General features: G+C 52.3%; 1 protein-coding gene across 8 annotated transcripts in view; it reads left to right on the plus strand.

Moving 5' to 3' along the window:
- LOC123632509 (katanin interacting protein) overlaps positions 1-16,438 on the plus strand; it is a 167,964-nt gene that overhangs the window by 124,765 nt on the left and 26,761 nt on the right. For all 8 annotated transcript variants that reach the window (XM_045542850.1, XM_045542851.1, XM_045542845.1 and 5 more), the window contains one exon: positions 10,829-11,705. In XM_045542850.1, the coding sequence (XP_045398806.1) occupies positions 10,829-11,705 (877 nt within the window). The remainder of the gene's footprint in view (positions 1-10,828; positions 11,706-16,438) is intronic.

The following is a 16,438-nucleotide window of genomic DNA, read 5'->3' on the forward strand; positions in this document are numbered from 1 at the left end:
TATAAAAGGAACTGATCCTCAGCCTCAGTATTGTCGAGAGACACTAGGGAGTAGTGGGGTCTGTGGCAGCCTGGCAAGCCCATGCCCCAAGTAAAGGGAAGGCCACATTTTAGCTTCAACTAGTGATTACTCTGTAGGAATCCCAGTGCTGCTAGGTCTTCTAAATATTCCCAGCGAGCTGGAAGTCTGACTTCTGATATGAACCTTCCTGGTTTGTAAATGTCAATAGCTAATTTGAATTCTTTTTCAACTACCATATTATTCAAACAAAACTCATCTTTGGGCTAGAACTGGCCTGCCTCAGACTGCATGGAGCATGAGGATCTCTCCCTCAGGCTGGGAGAGATCAGAGAAGATTCTTGAATCACACTCCTGAGCTGTGGTGCAGAGAGACAGCAGCAGTAAACTGAGGCAGGAAAGGAGAAAGTGTATCCCAGGTGGAGGGTGCATAGAGATGTGGAAGAATACGGCCTCTGAATCTCTCTCCCTGGCCCTAGGCCCAACCGTCCAGTCTGTCCCAAACAGCCACTGGGGAGGGCTGATCACACTTTTCTGCTGCTTCAAACCCCCATGGGAGTTACTGCCTTAGTCCCCAGCCCCTCACGTCTCACTCAGCCACAGGGCCCGTCTTGGCCTCATCTTTCAGGAACACCCAGACGTCACTTTCTCCAGGAAGCCAGTGCTGCCCACTGCCCCTTGCAGTACTTCCCCACCTCCCCCATGGTGCCATGGACCCCTTGAGAGCATGGCCTGGGATGTCTCCACTCCTGCTCTAATGACAAGAGAAATGAATGGTTGGTGAATGAATGAACGAGTGAATGAGCTGGTATTCCCAGTGACCCATAAGCAGGTGCATTATTCTTTCCAATATCCGGCTGAGAGCGTGGGGATCGGCGAGGTTAGGTGGCTTGCACAAGACCACACAGCAGGTGACAGGCAGAGCTGGGGACCTGGTCCAGGAGAGTCAGTCCTCCCTCCTTCCCATCCTCCCTTCCTGCACTGCTTCCTGCTGGTTCTGCCACCCACCCAGCTGTCCATCTTCCTCATGGCCGCGTCCTGAGTGCCTGTCAATCGCTAGGCACTGTGGATCTGGAGACTGACAGGGCAGACGGCCCCAGCCGGCTCTTTGCGCACGACGCTGCCCAGAGAAATATAATAGAAAGCTGTCTCTGATTTCTGTTTTATGAGTTTTTTAATTTGGGAAAAAGTTTAAATTGAAATTATAATTTAAAGCTGAGCAAAAGAAGTTCAAGCCACTGGAATAAGTGAGGAGGTTCCTCCGGGCATGTCAGCCTCCCCTTTATACCACCTGCCAGAGCTGGCCCCTCGTGTGCCCAGAGGCTGACCCCCAGGCCGGGGACGCAGCTCCAGCCCACACAGCCATGCGTGCTCCGAGCATCTAAGGCCGGGTCTTCTCTTCCCAAGTCCTGCTCAGCCCTTGCAGGCAGGTGGTCACCAGCCCCCTCTTCTAGAATTGGGGGCGGGAACAATACTGGCTACCCAAGCCTGTACCCTGTAGCTCAGCCCTGTCAGTGAATATATTAATATATCTCAGGCCCAGGAAAGCAGATTTTGTGTGCTGGATTACAAAGAAGATAAGCTTCTCATCCCTTTTGGCCCAGGCCTGCCTTTCTTCTTTAGCCTGCGCTCAGCCTCCCTTGTGCATATGCAAATTTAAAAAGGAGCAGGGTCTCAGGAGTCCGACAGGGGCATCAGGGTGTCGTCGCGGTGCTTGGGGAGCCGTTGGCTGCGCGAATTAGAAAGCCAAGGTCTTTCTACACCAGGGGGAGCGCGGAAGACTGCAGGCCCTGCCAGGGCACCGCTTATGTAACGCACACCCATCTGTTGCCAGAATTTACTGGGGGCAGAAAAGCGCAAACAAATGCAGCTGCAGGTTGGTTTGATTTAATATTCTCCGGAGAATGCTATTACTGTGTGTTTTAGAGGAGATAAAATGAGAGTTTATAGGAAATATAGCTCGGCCTGGTAGACACGGCTTGTTAATACAGTGTTTTGTGTGTGGGAATCCAAGGAAGAAAAGTTAAATGTGGGGAGCTAATCCAACCAAGGCTTATTTAGAACATAAGAAAAGAAGGTACTAGAAAAAGGGGAGTCTTTTTTATTGGAAAATGTGCCGCCTGTTAAATCCTTGCACTAACATTTATGGGCTCCTTTCCCCCTCATTAGGCGATATGGTAAGTGTGATCTGGCCCAGGGAGAGGGACTTTGGAGGGGAAGCGAGGACACGGGGGCTGCCCCCCGGCCACAGCAGCACACAGATGTCTCTGCTGCGGCCGCTGCCATTTATGGAAGGCCGTGGGCATCAGGCATGCGTGAGGCACCCAGTGGGCACTCAGTAAGAGCTTGGTGGGGTTAACCCCCAACAATCCTACAGGGTGGGCAGTGGTGTTCCCAATCTTACAGATGCAGAAGCCGGAGCTTAGGACAATGGGATCCCACGTGGTGGATAGACTTGTCTTTTTTGCCCACTCTAATATGAAATGGCTGCCTGGAGTGCTGGCCTGAGAAGAGTCTGGAACCTTCCTTCTGGTTCATCAAGGAAAAGGTGCTGTGACTGCTGAGCGATGTCTGCTTTGGGCTCAGAAGGAGGATGTGATATCTGTGTGTCACGTCTTCTGATGTTTCCCAGATTAAATGACTTGCCCAGTTAGCAGGTTGTAAGGGACAGAGTTGGGAGGGGAACATGAGATCTGGTGGCTTTTCTCTGGCTCTTCTCAGCACGGCTTCCCCTTCAGAGTGGCAGCTGTCGGGAGGAAGGAACCAACAGTCTTCCTTCAATAATGGGTAGTAACCCATCCACACAGCAGGCTTCGAGGTGCTCCCCATGGTCCCCTGTATTCCTTTGTAACAATCGTGTTAGTTACCTGCCACAGGGCACCATTCCTCAGGGCAAACAGCGACACCACCCCCATCTTCACCCACGACATCACCAGGCTGTGCCATCTCCAGCCTGGTCATAACAGGCATAAGATAGCAGAGAGCATCCAGGCAGGATGGGCACCTGGGGTATATTTTAGACACAGAAAGGTGTTCGTTAAGTCATCTGTGAACGAATGAACGCTTCATTTCCCCAGGGGTGTATTTCTATTACATGTCATGTGGCCTAGGCCCGTGCTGCCCACTAGAACTTTCTGGGATGATAGAAATGTGCTGTATGTGCCACATCCGTGACAGTGGCCACTAGACACAGGTGGCTATTGAGAATGTGAACTGTGGCTAATGCAACTGAGATACTATACTTACAATTTTATTTAATTTTAATTTATTTTTATTGGAGTAGTATGTGTGGCTGGTAACCACGTATGGGACCGCACAGGTCTTGGGGCCCAGGGTGTGGTGGGGAACCAATAGACAAGGCCCTGTCCACAGCCCTGTCCCTTCTGGCGGGAGAGGGACAATAAATAAGAATAGGATGAATACCATTATTTCAGGTAGTGGTAAGTGTTCTGAAGACAAGGAAATAGGGCAGTGAGCACGAGGCTTGGGGGGGCGGTGGGGCTGCTTTGAACAAGGTGGTCAGAGGCCTTCACTGCCCTGAGGGATGAGAGGGAGCCACAGCACGGGGGGCTCTGGGGGAGGAGCATTCCCGAGAGGAGCACAGCAAGAGCAAAGGCCCTGAGACAGGAACATGCTTAGCTGGGTCCAGGACAGTTGACAACATGTTGGAATGGGCTATGCTGAGCTGGCAGCATTCCCTCCATGGCAGTCACTGGCTGAGGCCGAGCGCCCCCTCCTTCTCCTGCACTTGAAGTTGCACATGCTCCAGCTCACAGACCCCCACGGCTGGGGGACCGCAAGCATGTGAGCGTGCAGGCCCTTCATCCGCAACTGGTCATGAGCTCCTCAAGGAGAGGAGCCTTGCTTGCTTTCTTGCCTCCCACACAGGCCAGGACACCACCACCCCCCAACAGACCTCCATATGGTATTGGTTGGATTGAATAAAATTGCAAAAATCAGGGCCTCAGCCCAGACTCAGTGGAGTCTTGACCTAAGGTAGGAGAGTCATTAAAAGGCCCACCCCAGAGTGGATGAGGTTCCTCCCATGCCTGCTGCCAGCCTCTGTGAGTGACAGGGGGGTTGCTGCACCATATAGGGCCTTACAGGGGCAGGGCATCTCTAGGCCGTGCTAACCCTGAGCAGCCAGCCTTGACAGGGGTGTACGTCCAGGCAGTGGATCGAGGACTAGACTTGGTGGTAGCTCATGTTCCTTGAGCACGGGGCAGGTGACATTTAAAGCACTTTACATATATTACCAGCTCGTTTGTTCTACACAGCAGAACCTATGAGATGGATCCTGCAATTACCAGCTCCATTTTACAGGTAGGGAAATTGAGACACAGAAAAGCAGAGCAGCTTGCTGGTAATCACATGACTACCAGGCAGTCTGGTGCCCACTACACAGTCCTGCCTTCACTAGGGAGAGACTGTGGTTGCAGGAGGGCCGTGCTGTGCTGCAGGGCAGCCGTGACTCAGCACTTAGCACTGGCCTGGTGCCACCAGGTGGCTTAAGATTTAAAAGAGAGGCCAGAAATGCACATTGTTATGGGAAAGCTCCCAATTTTTAAATATTGTCAACTAATTCTGACATCATTAAATGGTCTATGGCTGAATCAGCATGAGTTCAGGCCACCAGCAGGGCCACCAGTTTGTGATCTGATCTGTCAGGTGCCATCCATGCTCTTCATCGTCTGAGTGATGTTGGGTGGGGCACGGAGTGGTCTGTTCAGAGCCTGGTATGTTGTAGGTGCTTGTCAATGTCACAGTGTCCCACCGTCTTCTTCTGCCCCTTCAAGGAAATTAAATTTTCACATCACAAAGCATGGTTTTCATTAGTCTTCTTCCCAAGGGACATGTGAAAGGCCACGGAGGTCTCCTCCTCAGTGAAACCAGAACTCTCTGTAGCTTCTCAAGTTCAAGCACTCAGGAGGAGCAAGTTTGGTCCCCAGAGCAAGGCCACAAGACAGAAACAGGCCCATCCCCTGTTCTTGAAGTCCATGCGTCCTGGCCAGGACAGGTGTGCACATGCGTACACTTAGCTAGTAATAATAGGTGCAGGGGGCCAGGTTGGAAGCCCAACTCTGAGAGCCCAGAGAAAGACCCTCAATTCAACTGGAGTCAGGGAGGAGGGGCAGACAGGGGGCCAGGGGCTTCCTGGAGGAGTTGGCCATGAGCCAGGTCCCGAAGCATGGGTGGTGGTCTCCAGGCAGCAGCAGCTCACTCCCCAAAGCACCCTGTGCCTCAATAGACCTAGAGTCACGGTAGAAGCAGTGGGCCTGGGAGGCAAACCCTGGGTCCCCTTTCAATCAGCCCAAAGCCCCTGGTTCCCCCCTGTTCTGGACCCAGCACTCCTGGGCAAAGCACAAGGAGGGGCGGCAGCTCATGCTTCCTCTACGCAGAGGGACCAGTGTGTGCTCCCAGCCAATGGCAGAGCCTCCAGAGTGGGGTCACTGTCAGCGTGGGTGCCCAGGGCGGTGCATGAATGAAGTCTGACCCGTGCACATCTGGCCCGACTCCAGTTGTGTCAGGCCAAGGAACAGTGGCTTTAATGGCCCCACCCTGGATTGGGTGTTCAGGCCTTGCTAGTGCTTTGCTCCGGATGCTTCCCTTCAGGTTGTATTGGCTGTGCTGACAGGTGCTTGTCTCTGGGGAAGGTGATGTGACAGTGCTAAAGCCCACAGCTCTGCTTTGGTGGCTGTCACAATGGAAGTGCGCCGTCATTAATCTTTGTTGAGCAGCCGTGTGTTCATTGGAAGAGACATGCCACTCTACACCGGGGCCAGGGAGGAAAGTAGCCTTGCCGAGTTAACTAATTGCTTAGATTGAAATAATATTAAGATCGTTGCATTACAAATGCATTGCAGTCTCCGCACGGTTAGTTCTCAGCAACTATAAAGGAGCATAAAGGCAAAATATGGGCTAGGAAACGTGCTTCCATTAACCACACGGCAGCCACAGGGTTTCAAACTGTCCTTTTGAAAACCCATTGCAAAGGGGGTTTGACACAACGTCAACAAAACGTATAACAATAACTCTAGAGGAAAAAGGAAGAAAATATTCCCACCAAGGAAACAAGAAACGTGCCCACACATACACGGTTCTAAAGGTTAAGGTAGTTGGCAGGATGGAGTTTCACCGTGGACTTTCTGGCAGCTGGGCCAAAGGAAGAGAAAGAGTCTGGGGTTAAAGCGCTGGTTACTGGAAAGCAGGAAGCAGGCTGGTTCTTTAGGACACAGAGGATTCCGTGCCTGCCCCCCATCCTTTTCTAAAGACGTCCCTTATACAGAGCCTCACTGAGGGGATGTTGAGGAATCTAGACCTGCAAGATCCTCACCCTGTTTTCCGCATGGTGCCGATGTGGCTCTTGTACAGCTTCTAAGTGCAGCCCTGGAGGTATAATGACAGTTACATGATACGTATGTATATATGTAAAAAAAGAAAAGTCTGGAAGAACGCAATCACACATACACGGACACGCGCACACACACCGCCCAGTGGGGAGGAGGGAGCCAGGATGTGGGTAAGAGACAGCTGGTCTGTAGGGACTTACTATATTTTTAAAAAGAAAGAGTGAGGGCTCAGAGCTCTACCTGGTGCAGGTGCTTCTGCCAGTGGCCAGGCTACACGGGGCAGAGCTGGGGCCTTCTTGACCCAGAGGGAGGTGGCAGTGAAGACCTGGGGCATGCCAGCCGGGGCAGCTCACTGCACACCAGCTGTGAGACTTTGGGGAAGGGACGTGCCTCAGTTTTTCATCTGTAAGATGGAGTTAATGCCCACCTTGTGGAGTTGTTCCGAGGATGGACTAGGACAATGCGGTCTTTTATTTTTTAACCTTAGAATATCCGGACAAGTGATGAATACTTGCTCCCTCCCCGGGATCCCACTCCGGTGATCGGGGGGCCACATCCACCGCAGATATGGCTCGTTTGGCCTGCAGAGGGCTGGAAACGTGCTCTCAGCACCATCAGGCAGGGCATGCGCCTCCCCCTGCCTCATGGCCCCCCACTGCCGGTGGTTCCCACCTGAGCCCCCTGCTCCTGACCCCCGCCTCAGCCTGCCTCCCTCCCCGGGTCCCCTGTCAGCCAGACCCCTCAGTGGGAGCTGGGCAGCAGATGGCTGGAGGGCAGATGTGGCTTTAAACTGTGCTGTGGGAGCCAGACATCCCATTAGGAAAGCTAGGATGCCCCCCCTTGTGACTGCGCTGGGCTGGACGGCGTCCCCACCACACAGCACCTCTTTAAATGAGGGTGTTTCTGCCTCACCAGATGTCTCCGTGGCAGTAATTTTGTGGAACTAGTCATTGGAAGCTGCCTGTGATGTCCTTCTCAAACAGCGATTTCCTGATGAATTCACAGCACGCGTCTGCTCTGCGCCTCTGCTAAACAGAGAACGTATCCATATAAACATGTAAAAGAGTGCTTTGAGAATCGACTCTTTTGACAGTCGACAAATAGTAGCCTGCCATCCTGCAATTGGATGATTGAAGCCGAGTTCCTGTGGCGTTATGCAGGCTGGGTGGTTCTCATTCTCAATTGCGACAGAAACCCCTGCGACTCAGTGATGCTGAAATTCAGCTAGCACTTACTCCCCTCACGTTCAGGAAGGCTAAGGAAGGGCACAAGTATAGGTGGACGTCACTAGGGTCTCAGATCCCAGATCCCAAGAACAGATCAGAAGCTAAAGCAAGATGGAAATGACCTGGAGGTGACACCAGCAGGCCGCCGTTTTTCCAATCATGTGCATTCCTAGAACACTGTCAGAGAGCAGAGCTGCCCGTGTGTATTCATATATTAATTCCAAAGTAGGCATCGCTGTGCCAGGCCCCTGGGTAAGACTGGCAGGGCCTCAGCTGTCCTGCTCTTCAAGTGGGAGAGATAATAAATAAGTTAAAAAGCTGATAGGACCATGTCAGAGATGAAAAGGAACGAACACAGGACAGTGTGATGGGGAGGGGATTCACGGGGCGGGGGCCACTCCAGAGGGGTGGTCAGGAGAAGTCACCGAAGATAAGATGGAGCAAGGCCACCAGCACCTGGGGCAGAACATTCCCGGCAAGTGCACAGGTCCGAAGGCAGGACCGAGCTTGGCAGCGTCAAGGACAGCAGTCAGACCAGCGTGTCTGTGCGGAGTAAGCTGGGGACACGTGCCAGGAGCCGGAGCCAGAGAGGTCAGCAGGGGCCCCTGGAGGGGGTTGGGATTTAACGTCAGTGCAGGTGGAAGTCACTGGGCAGCTTTCAACAGGAGGCCACCATGATCCGATTTAAGTTGTTAAACAAAACAACTGCCGCTGCGTAGAAATGAAGCGTGTGTGCAGGGTGGGAGAGCCCAGAATGGAAGCAGAGAGACTAGTTAGGAGGCGACGGTGGCCTCCCCGGGAGAGACGACGGTGGCCTGGGTGAGGGAGGCAGCAGCGCGCTGGGAGAGAAGGGGTCAGAGTCGGGTGTGTTTTGGAGATGGAGCTGAGGGACTTGCGGACAGATGGGACATGTGAGTGAGAAAGCGAGAAAGATTGAGGCGACTCCTAGTTTCTGGGTAACTTCTCGAATGGTGGAACCATCTTTAAGATGGAGAAGACCACGTTTGGGGAAAGTGATCTAAGAATTTTGTTTGGGGCATTTTAAGGTTGAGATACCCATTTGAGAGCCAGGAAGAGGGGTCAAGTGGTCACCTGGGGAGAGGCCAGGGGTGCAGATTAAAATAACTGGCAGCCATCGCCACCAGGGTGGGCTGGATGGGACCAGCTAGTGGGCAGCGCAGGAGCCCCGGGGGGAGTCCGGGGAGGCCCAGGCCCCTGCCCGGACAGGGGCAGCCCGAGGGGCAGGAGGAAAAGCAGGTGGATGCAGAGCCACAGAAGCCCATGGAAGCCCATGGAAGGAAATCCATCAAGGAGGAGGAGTGGCTGACTGCACAATTACTGCTGAGCCGCTGCACTACTGAGGACCGAGAATTTTCCATTGGCTTTGGCAGTTGGCTGCTCCCTGTAATTTATTGTCAGAACCTGGACACTGCTCAGAGTGAAAGGAGGACTCTATAGTGATTACACCAGGACAACAGGTGTAAATCAGCATCATCCCAGACAAACAAGGACAGTCCCTCACCCCAGCTATTGGCTTTGTGGGGAGGCAGAGGAAGGAGCCCCACGGAGGCGATGGGAGGAGGGGCCCCAGTGACAGCAGCTCTCAGAGTTTCACTGTAAGGGTGACAGACAAATCGTGGGGTGCCCCAGCAATGGAATGTTCCACAACCATAAAAAGGAAAAAACTATCAATTCACACAACACAGATAAATCTGAGTAGTTATGCTGAATGAGAGAAGCCAGGCAAAAAAAAAGTGCATACTGCATGATTCCTTTAAATAAAATTTCTAGAAAAAGCAAACAATAGGTAGTGAGGGACAGTAGCTGGGGGGTGGCCTGGGGCCGGGGCAGAAGGTGGGTGAGGGATTACCAAGGGGAACGAGGAAACTTTGGGGGCGATGGGCATTTCGTTCTCTTGAGAGTGGAGGTGGCTTCATGGGTGTCCACACGTGTTGAAACTTATCAAATTGCTCCCTTTAAGTACGCACAGGTTAGTGTATGAGGTATGTATTATCTTCCTCGATAAAGCTGTGAAAAAAAAAAAAAGCCAAGAGTTTTACTGTAAAGCAGACGAGACACAGCAGCAGGAGGAAGTGTGATTGTATTTTAGGCATAAACAGAGGGACGTTGAACACCTGCACGACATGGGCACAAGGACACAGGAAAGCTAGATGGGGGCCCTTTTGTGAAAGTCATTGTGTGCCATGCCAAGGGGTTTGGAAGTCATCCGTCGTCCTGGGTTCTCCACCCGCTCCTGCAAAGGAATCATCTAGAAAACTTGTTGGAGACTCCCTAGAGACCGCCCTTGAGGCAGGGGTCCCCACAGCGCGTCCCCTTGCCTCCCCTGTCCCCGCCGTGGGGACCGTGCTTCACCTCGGGGGCTGCCAGGCCCTCTGCCATGGGGGTGCATTCAGCTTGCACATGTGTGGGGGCGTCCGTGGCCCCCAGGGCAGCCTTCAACAAGCAGTGGATAAACGCCCCAGTCTCTGGAGTGGCGTTTCTGAGGGGCGTTCATTCATTCTTTGGGTTCCTCAGGGGGCCCCAGTGGGAAGGAGCCCTAGTTGGCCATAGAATGACCAGCTCAAAAGTTTTTGTGTTTTTTCCGTTCCCTATCTTATCTTCTCCACTTCCCCTTGGGATCACTTGCCAAATAAGCTACTTACACCCCCCCACCCCGAGTCCTTTCTCTGGCTTTGCTTTCAGGACACCCAAATTAGGACTCCCAAGTTATGTCACCCATGGAGCCCAGGGAGCCTGCATTTGATACACACGCCGGGCTCTTCTCATGCAGATGGCCCAGGAACCGTGCTTAAAGACCCGTTGCTATCTGCTGTGAAAAAACATGAAGGATTTCACAAAAGGGAATGACTGGGCAGATTTGCTCTCGGAGAAAATGAACTCTGGTGGCAATGTGAAGTTGAGGTTGAAGTAGCAAGAGCCGGGAAGCAGGGAGACCAATTAGTAGGCTGTTACAAATGTCCCGCCAGGCGGTAATGATGACGAAGACAGCGATTGAGGCCGTCCCTTTGTGAAAGTCCTTTGATTTATAGAGTATGTAATGGTTCACACAGAAATGAGGCCAAGCCTTGTTTAACACCCCCAGTGCTGGGGTTTTTATAAAGCTCACGTTTCTAGCATTTTACATTTTTCCTCTTTTGGTATCTTCTACTTCCAAAATTTGATACAGCGGTCTGATGCCAAGCATCTTCATTTTGTTAAATTTTGTGTTTGCAGGATCTCAACATTGGTGCCAAGAACGTGAAGCTTTATGTCAACAAAAACCTCATCTTTGATGGCGAGTTAGACAAAGGAGATGGGGAGGCCCCAGTGGACCGCAGCATCCCGGTGGGCATGAAGGGGGAGGACAGTGAGCAAGCAGAGATCGCTGTGAGTGCTTGCTCAGAGGAAAGCAAGGATGTCCCCAAGATGCCTGGCACCGATGGGGACAAGGAGCCTGGTCTCAGTTGCTCGCAGCCAGCTGAAGCATTAGTGGATGTGAAGCTTTCTTCACAAGGTGATTTATCTGGCGAAAGGATGAATTCTACTAATTGCACGAAAGACAGTTTGTCCAAGTTAGAGGAAGATTTAAGATTGCTGGCAGCCCCTGCTTCGATGGGTGACCTGCCCAGTGCCCCTGCCACCTCCCCACGTGGGGGATGCCCTCCTCTTGACGAAGAGCCCTCTCTGATCCAACAACTGGAAAACCTCACGAGCGGAAAAATCTCTGAGCCACCTGGGAAAACTCCATCCTGGTTACAACCTTCTCCCGCAGGGAAAGGCAGGAAGCAGGAAGACGGGAAGCCCAAACCCCTCTGGCTTAGTCCTGAGAAGCCCCTGGACCGGAAGGGCAGGCTCCTGTCGGATGTCACTGGTGAAGGTCCCGGACAGACCGAGGCTGGGGATAAAGGCCCCCAGCTTGAGCAAGGGCGGGTGACCAGCCGGAATGTCATCGCCGGTGAGAGACCGCAGAGGGGAACCCCAAAAATGTGTAGTGATGACTTAGACATCTTTAACCAGCCCCCGACCAGGGAGCGCCCTGCTAGTGGGAGGAGGAGCATGAGGAAGGATGCCGTCAGTGGTAGCCATGGTGACAACGAACCGGCCAGCAAAGGTAAGCTCCAGGAAGCAGCCTGACTTGGGCACCGTCATCCCTGAGCCTCCCTGGACCTCAGTTCCCTCATCTGTGAAACAGGGCATTGTCCTCAACTAGGGGTCACAAATTCACTGTCTCAGGGGCCACAGAGGTGGCATAAAAGTGAAATGGGCAAGATACATTTTTGCATGATAAACTCATACATATGCTTGTCATTGCCACCAAGATATGTCCCTGTGCCCATTTTTCTTATAATGCATGGCTTTTGCAATCTAGACTTTGTCATTCTACCTTTAATAGAGACATTGGTCTCTAATTACTTCCCTTTGTTCTCACTGTACTATTAGAAAAATAACACAGGTTTGATGATACCTAGCAGTGGATACTTGCCTGGGTGTCAGAAGTAGCATAGGGAGTGGTGAGGAGTTTGGCAAACTGGAAAGGCCAGCCCCACTAAGGGGACACCTGCCATTCCACCTGGGCTTCCGGTTGGCACTCAGGAATGCAAGGCCAGCGTGCCAGACTTCCCCTTTCCTTTTTCCAAGAGAAGCTAGCAATGTGGAATGTTCTTGTGTTTCAACATTGGCAACTCATTGAAATTATTTATAAACCACTGTGTGTGTCCAGAAAGTCACATCTGTCGGCAGGACTCACGGTGAGAGCTGTGTGAACTTTGCAGTAGATTATCTCCTCAGACATTCCCGATTCTGAAAGGAGGATCTATCTGGCGGAGCCTGGGAGTCTAAATATTTGCTCTCAGATTTGGCTCCTGGGAAGGAGTGCAGCGCAGCAGCTGGGGGTCAAACCATTTGAGTCCAAGCTCTGCTACTTATAGGTCTGGGACCTCTAGCCAGGCGCTCCATTCTCTGAGCCTCAGTGTTTTCATCTGTAAAATAGGAATGACTCTCTCCCCTTAGCGTTTCAAGGAATGAATAAGATGATGGCTTCAAAATGGTGACACAGGGCCTGGCATGTGGAGAGTGCTTGGGGAATGGTGGCTGTTATTTCAACACTAGCTCAGACGTGGACGTCCTTTACCCTCCACGGAGCACTCAGACCTACCACGCCAGGGCTCACCCGAAGGTTCTCTGAATTTAAGCCCACCCCACACCGCAGGGGAGCGCAAGCCCTGGAGTCAGACTGCCTGGACATGTATCCTGGCTGTGTCACCTCCAGTCCACCCTTGAGCAGGTTCTGAAACTCTTCAGAGCCTCAGTTTCCTTATCTGTAAAATGACACTAATAGTACCCACTGGGGTGCGGGGAGGATCAGATGGGATCGTAGTGGCCCATCTTGTGGCACAGTGTCTGGCCCACGGGAGCATCCCAAAGATGTTAGCTGTCACTGTTATCGTCGTCACCACCATCACCCACTCTGGTTCTGCCTCTAGGTGGTGTATCTGTATGCGAAACTGATGCACATATTTTTTAATGAATCAAATCGGCATCTACTCTGTTTGTCTGGTAGACAGATGCCTGATATGTCACCTGGGATACTGGAGCGAGTTCCTCCAACCCTGAGTGCCTTCCTGTGCAGAGCTGCCTCCTCTGGTTCCCCAGCCTTACAGATTTTTGCGACTCACACCTTTTCAGACTTAACACGGAGGCTGGGTGTCAGGAAGAAGAGCAGAGCGGAAGGGAAGAATCAAGAAGCTCTCTGAGGACAGGTGCCTGGCTCATGGCAGGTCCTCTGCAGAGTGGCAGGGAGGATGGCAAGAAGGAACTGTGACGGCCACATGCATGGCGTGGGCCAGGCATGCTACCTGAGTGAACTCTAAGCCTCACGACAGTCCCATTTTACAGATAAAGAGAATGCAAGGTTTCAGTAGTTTTCTTCTGGTCATAGCCAGTAAGGGTGAGAGCATGATTCTAACCCAGGCTGGCCAGCTCCAACACACATGGTTCAAATCACTACAGTGCCCTGTTAACACAGCTGTTGTCAGCCGCCCACCCAGGAGAGCCGGGCAATTGCAGCCTTTCCCAGTAAACAGACACACAGAGCCTCTGGGAGTTTCAGGATGACGGGCATTATTCTAACATCAGAAGACTTTCTCTCACTTTAATTTCTTTCTAGGCATTTCAGGGCTTGCTTCAATGACACATTAAATACTGAGCCCTCGAGATTTAATGCTTGTTAAGCTGGTCATGCTAAAAAGGAAAGTTGCTTAGAAATTTTAAACTCTCCATTACCCAGAGCCAAATCCCATAGCTGTGCCCTTCCGGAAAGGTGCAGCCCAAGCCCTCCAACAACGCTGGCAGAATGAGTGAGGGCCCAAGTGTTTCCCTGGGATTGGAATCGTGTTGTCGCCATGAGAGAGAGCCTGGGAATCCTTTTGCCCAACAGAGCATCTCATTGAATGTCATGTGCATTTCAGAGTTCTGGTCATCTTTCGGAAGGGTCAGTTGGCTGTAGGTAAATGAGATCTTATCAGCCCAGCCTGAGCAGTAAAGGGAGTGTTATTTGGAGAAAGCTCAAAGAGCTCCTCAACCCCAAAGACAGGAAGTATAGGTGCTCATCACAGAACCAGAACGAAGAGCCAGAGAGCCAGGGAACCAAGGAAGCTTCTCCCTGTCTGTCCAGGGCTGCTAGGTCCTACCTCTGCTTCTCTGTGGGTCCACTTCTCCTCACTGTCCTCGTGAGACTGGCTTTCTATGCTCTATTCCCATGGCAGGAAATGGCCTCACAGCCCTAGAGTGACTGTGTCCCAGCTCTTCTTCCAGCAACCAATTCCACAGTCTCAGGGGAGACACTGATTGGTCTACTTGGGTCAAGTGTCCAGCCCTTGTCCAATCAGCAGTGGCTGGAGGGCAGTTCATTAGAACAAACATGGCTGTGTTATAGCTCTCTATGTACTTTTTCATTTCCTGTTTTAGTAGCAATTACTGCATATCTCATGGTGGTGCAGTCGATTTTGATAAATTGAAATTCAGAGCTCCATGGTTCCTATTAGTCTCAAACCAGGAGTATTTTGGAATCTTTGATCCCGTCACCTCATAATTGGTGGTCCCGCCCAGACTGTGTTGACTGGAGACTGAAGCAGCAGCTTTCTGCTGTCTGTTCAGATTGTAGATAGAAACGTTGGCAATGACAGGACAAAGCACTGATCCCAGCAGCTCCCCACACCCAAGGAGTGGCGAGCAGCGTGTTCTGCAGCCAGAGAGACACGTGGGCCCCCAGCCAGCTATGACATCTAACAGGTCTAGGAGCAAGGCTACACTTCTCTGCTTTTAAACCCAGAGTATGCAGCTCAGGGAGAATAGGTTAGAAAACAGACACAGAATGACAGCAAAGTCCCTGCCTGTCTCACACACCCAGGCAGAGGCAGCACAGGCTGAGTCCCTGACACATGACGTTTGGTGCTGTCTCCTCGATGCACTTGCAAACTGACCCAGGCCATTCATTGTAGTCAGTGGAAATCAAATCACATAAACTGAAGTCACGGTGACCCATATGGGTAGTGCTTTCTGCCAGATGTTGACCATCGTGCCTGGGAGGAGAGGATGGAAGAAACTTCTGGTATCTTTTTAAGTGGCAGATGAGAAGGAGGGGAAGGGAGAGGACAGGTGCAGGAGAACTGACAGGTGAAGGGGGAGTCCCTCGGCCTCCAGGCCTGATCCCAGGGGCCGCAGAAGGGATTGTGCCTACAGTCCCTCCCTTCACTGGCATTTCCAGGTACCAGGTGCCAGGTGCTGTGCTAGGCTCTGGGATACATCGGGAAGCAAGGAGGAGGTGGCATAGAAGGCCTCCCCAAGGAGGCGGGTGACAAGAAAAGCCAGCTAAGTGGGCATCTGGAGGCAGAGCATTCATTTCTGGCAGGGGCACAAAGGGACTGGGTGTGTCCATGATCAGGGGCTAGCGTGGCTGGAGCAGATGGTTGTCGGGGGAGGGGGAGGGGAGGCTGCAGAAGTCAGCAGGGCCACACTAGGCCCCGTGGGCATGGTAACTTGGGTTGTCTTGATTCTCAGGGTAAGAGAGGCAATGTCAGCTAGAGGGGTCATGACAAACTCAGTTTCAGGCACGTGGAGACTGAAGGGATAGAGTGGACATGTCTGGGCTCCCCAAGGATGGTTGGAATTGGAAGAGGGTGCCCGGGGTAGAAAAGGGAGAACTTGATGTGTAAAGTTGAGCAGTACCTCCCTGGGAGCCAGGAGCCAGAAGATGGTGACAAGGGATGGCAATGTTGGGAGAGGACTGGCCCGGGCCTTGAGCCACCCCCAGACTGAGGGTGTGGGAGGGTGGCACTGTGACAATGGAGAGAGCAGCTGTGAGTGGGGGAGGCAGAGAACCAGGGACATATAGTGCCTCCTAAGCCAGTGGAGGGCACGTGCAATGGAAGAGGTTTGCCTGCAATGTCAAGCACGGAATGAGGATTGACAAAGGCTGGGGAGTCATCGTTCACCTGGAGAAAGCCATTTCAGTGGAGGGCCGAGGGAACTGTGGGATTCTTATAAATGCAAAGAACAGAAAGCCACCAGGATGTTGACTTCAGGCGTGGCTGGATCCAGGAGCTCAAGTGATGTCATCAGGACTCTGTCTCCATCTCTGGGCTCACGTTCCCTGTGTCGGCTTCATTCTCAGGTTGGCTGGTTCTCCCCACAGAGTAGCAACATGGCCCCTGGCAGTTCCATGCCTCCGTCCTGCCAGCTTAGCCCCACCAGTTTAAAGATAGCCCCTCCGAGCCTAGCTTAGAAAGATGCTGTCAGTACCAACCTAGATGGCCTGAAGGTGGGGGACCCAGGGTGTCACTCCCA

Source organism: Lemur catta, chromosome 2, assembly GCF_020740605.2.
Source record: "Lemur catta isolate mLemCat1 chromosome 2, mLemCat1.pri, whole genome shotgun sequence".
Classification (NCBI taxonomy): Eukaryota; Metazoa; Chordata; class Mammalia; order Primates; family Lemuridae; genus Lemur; species Lemur catta.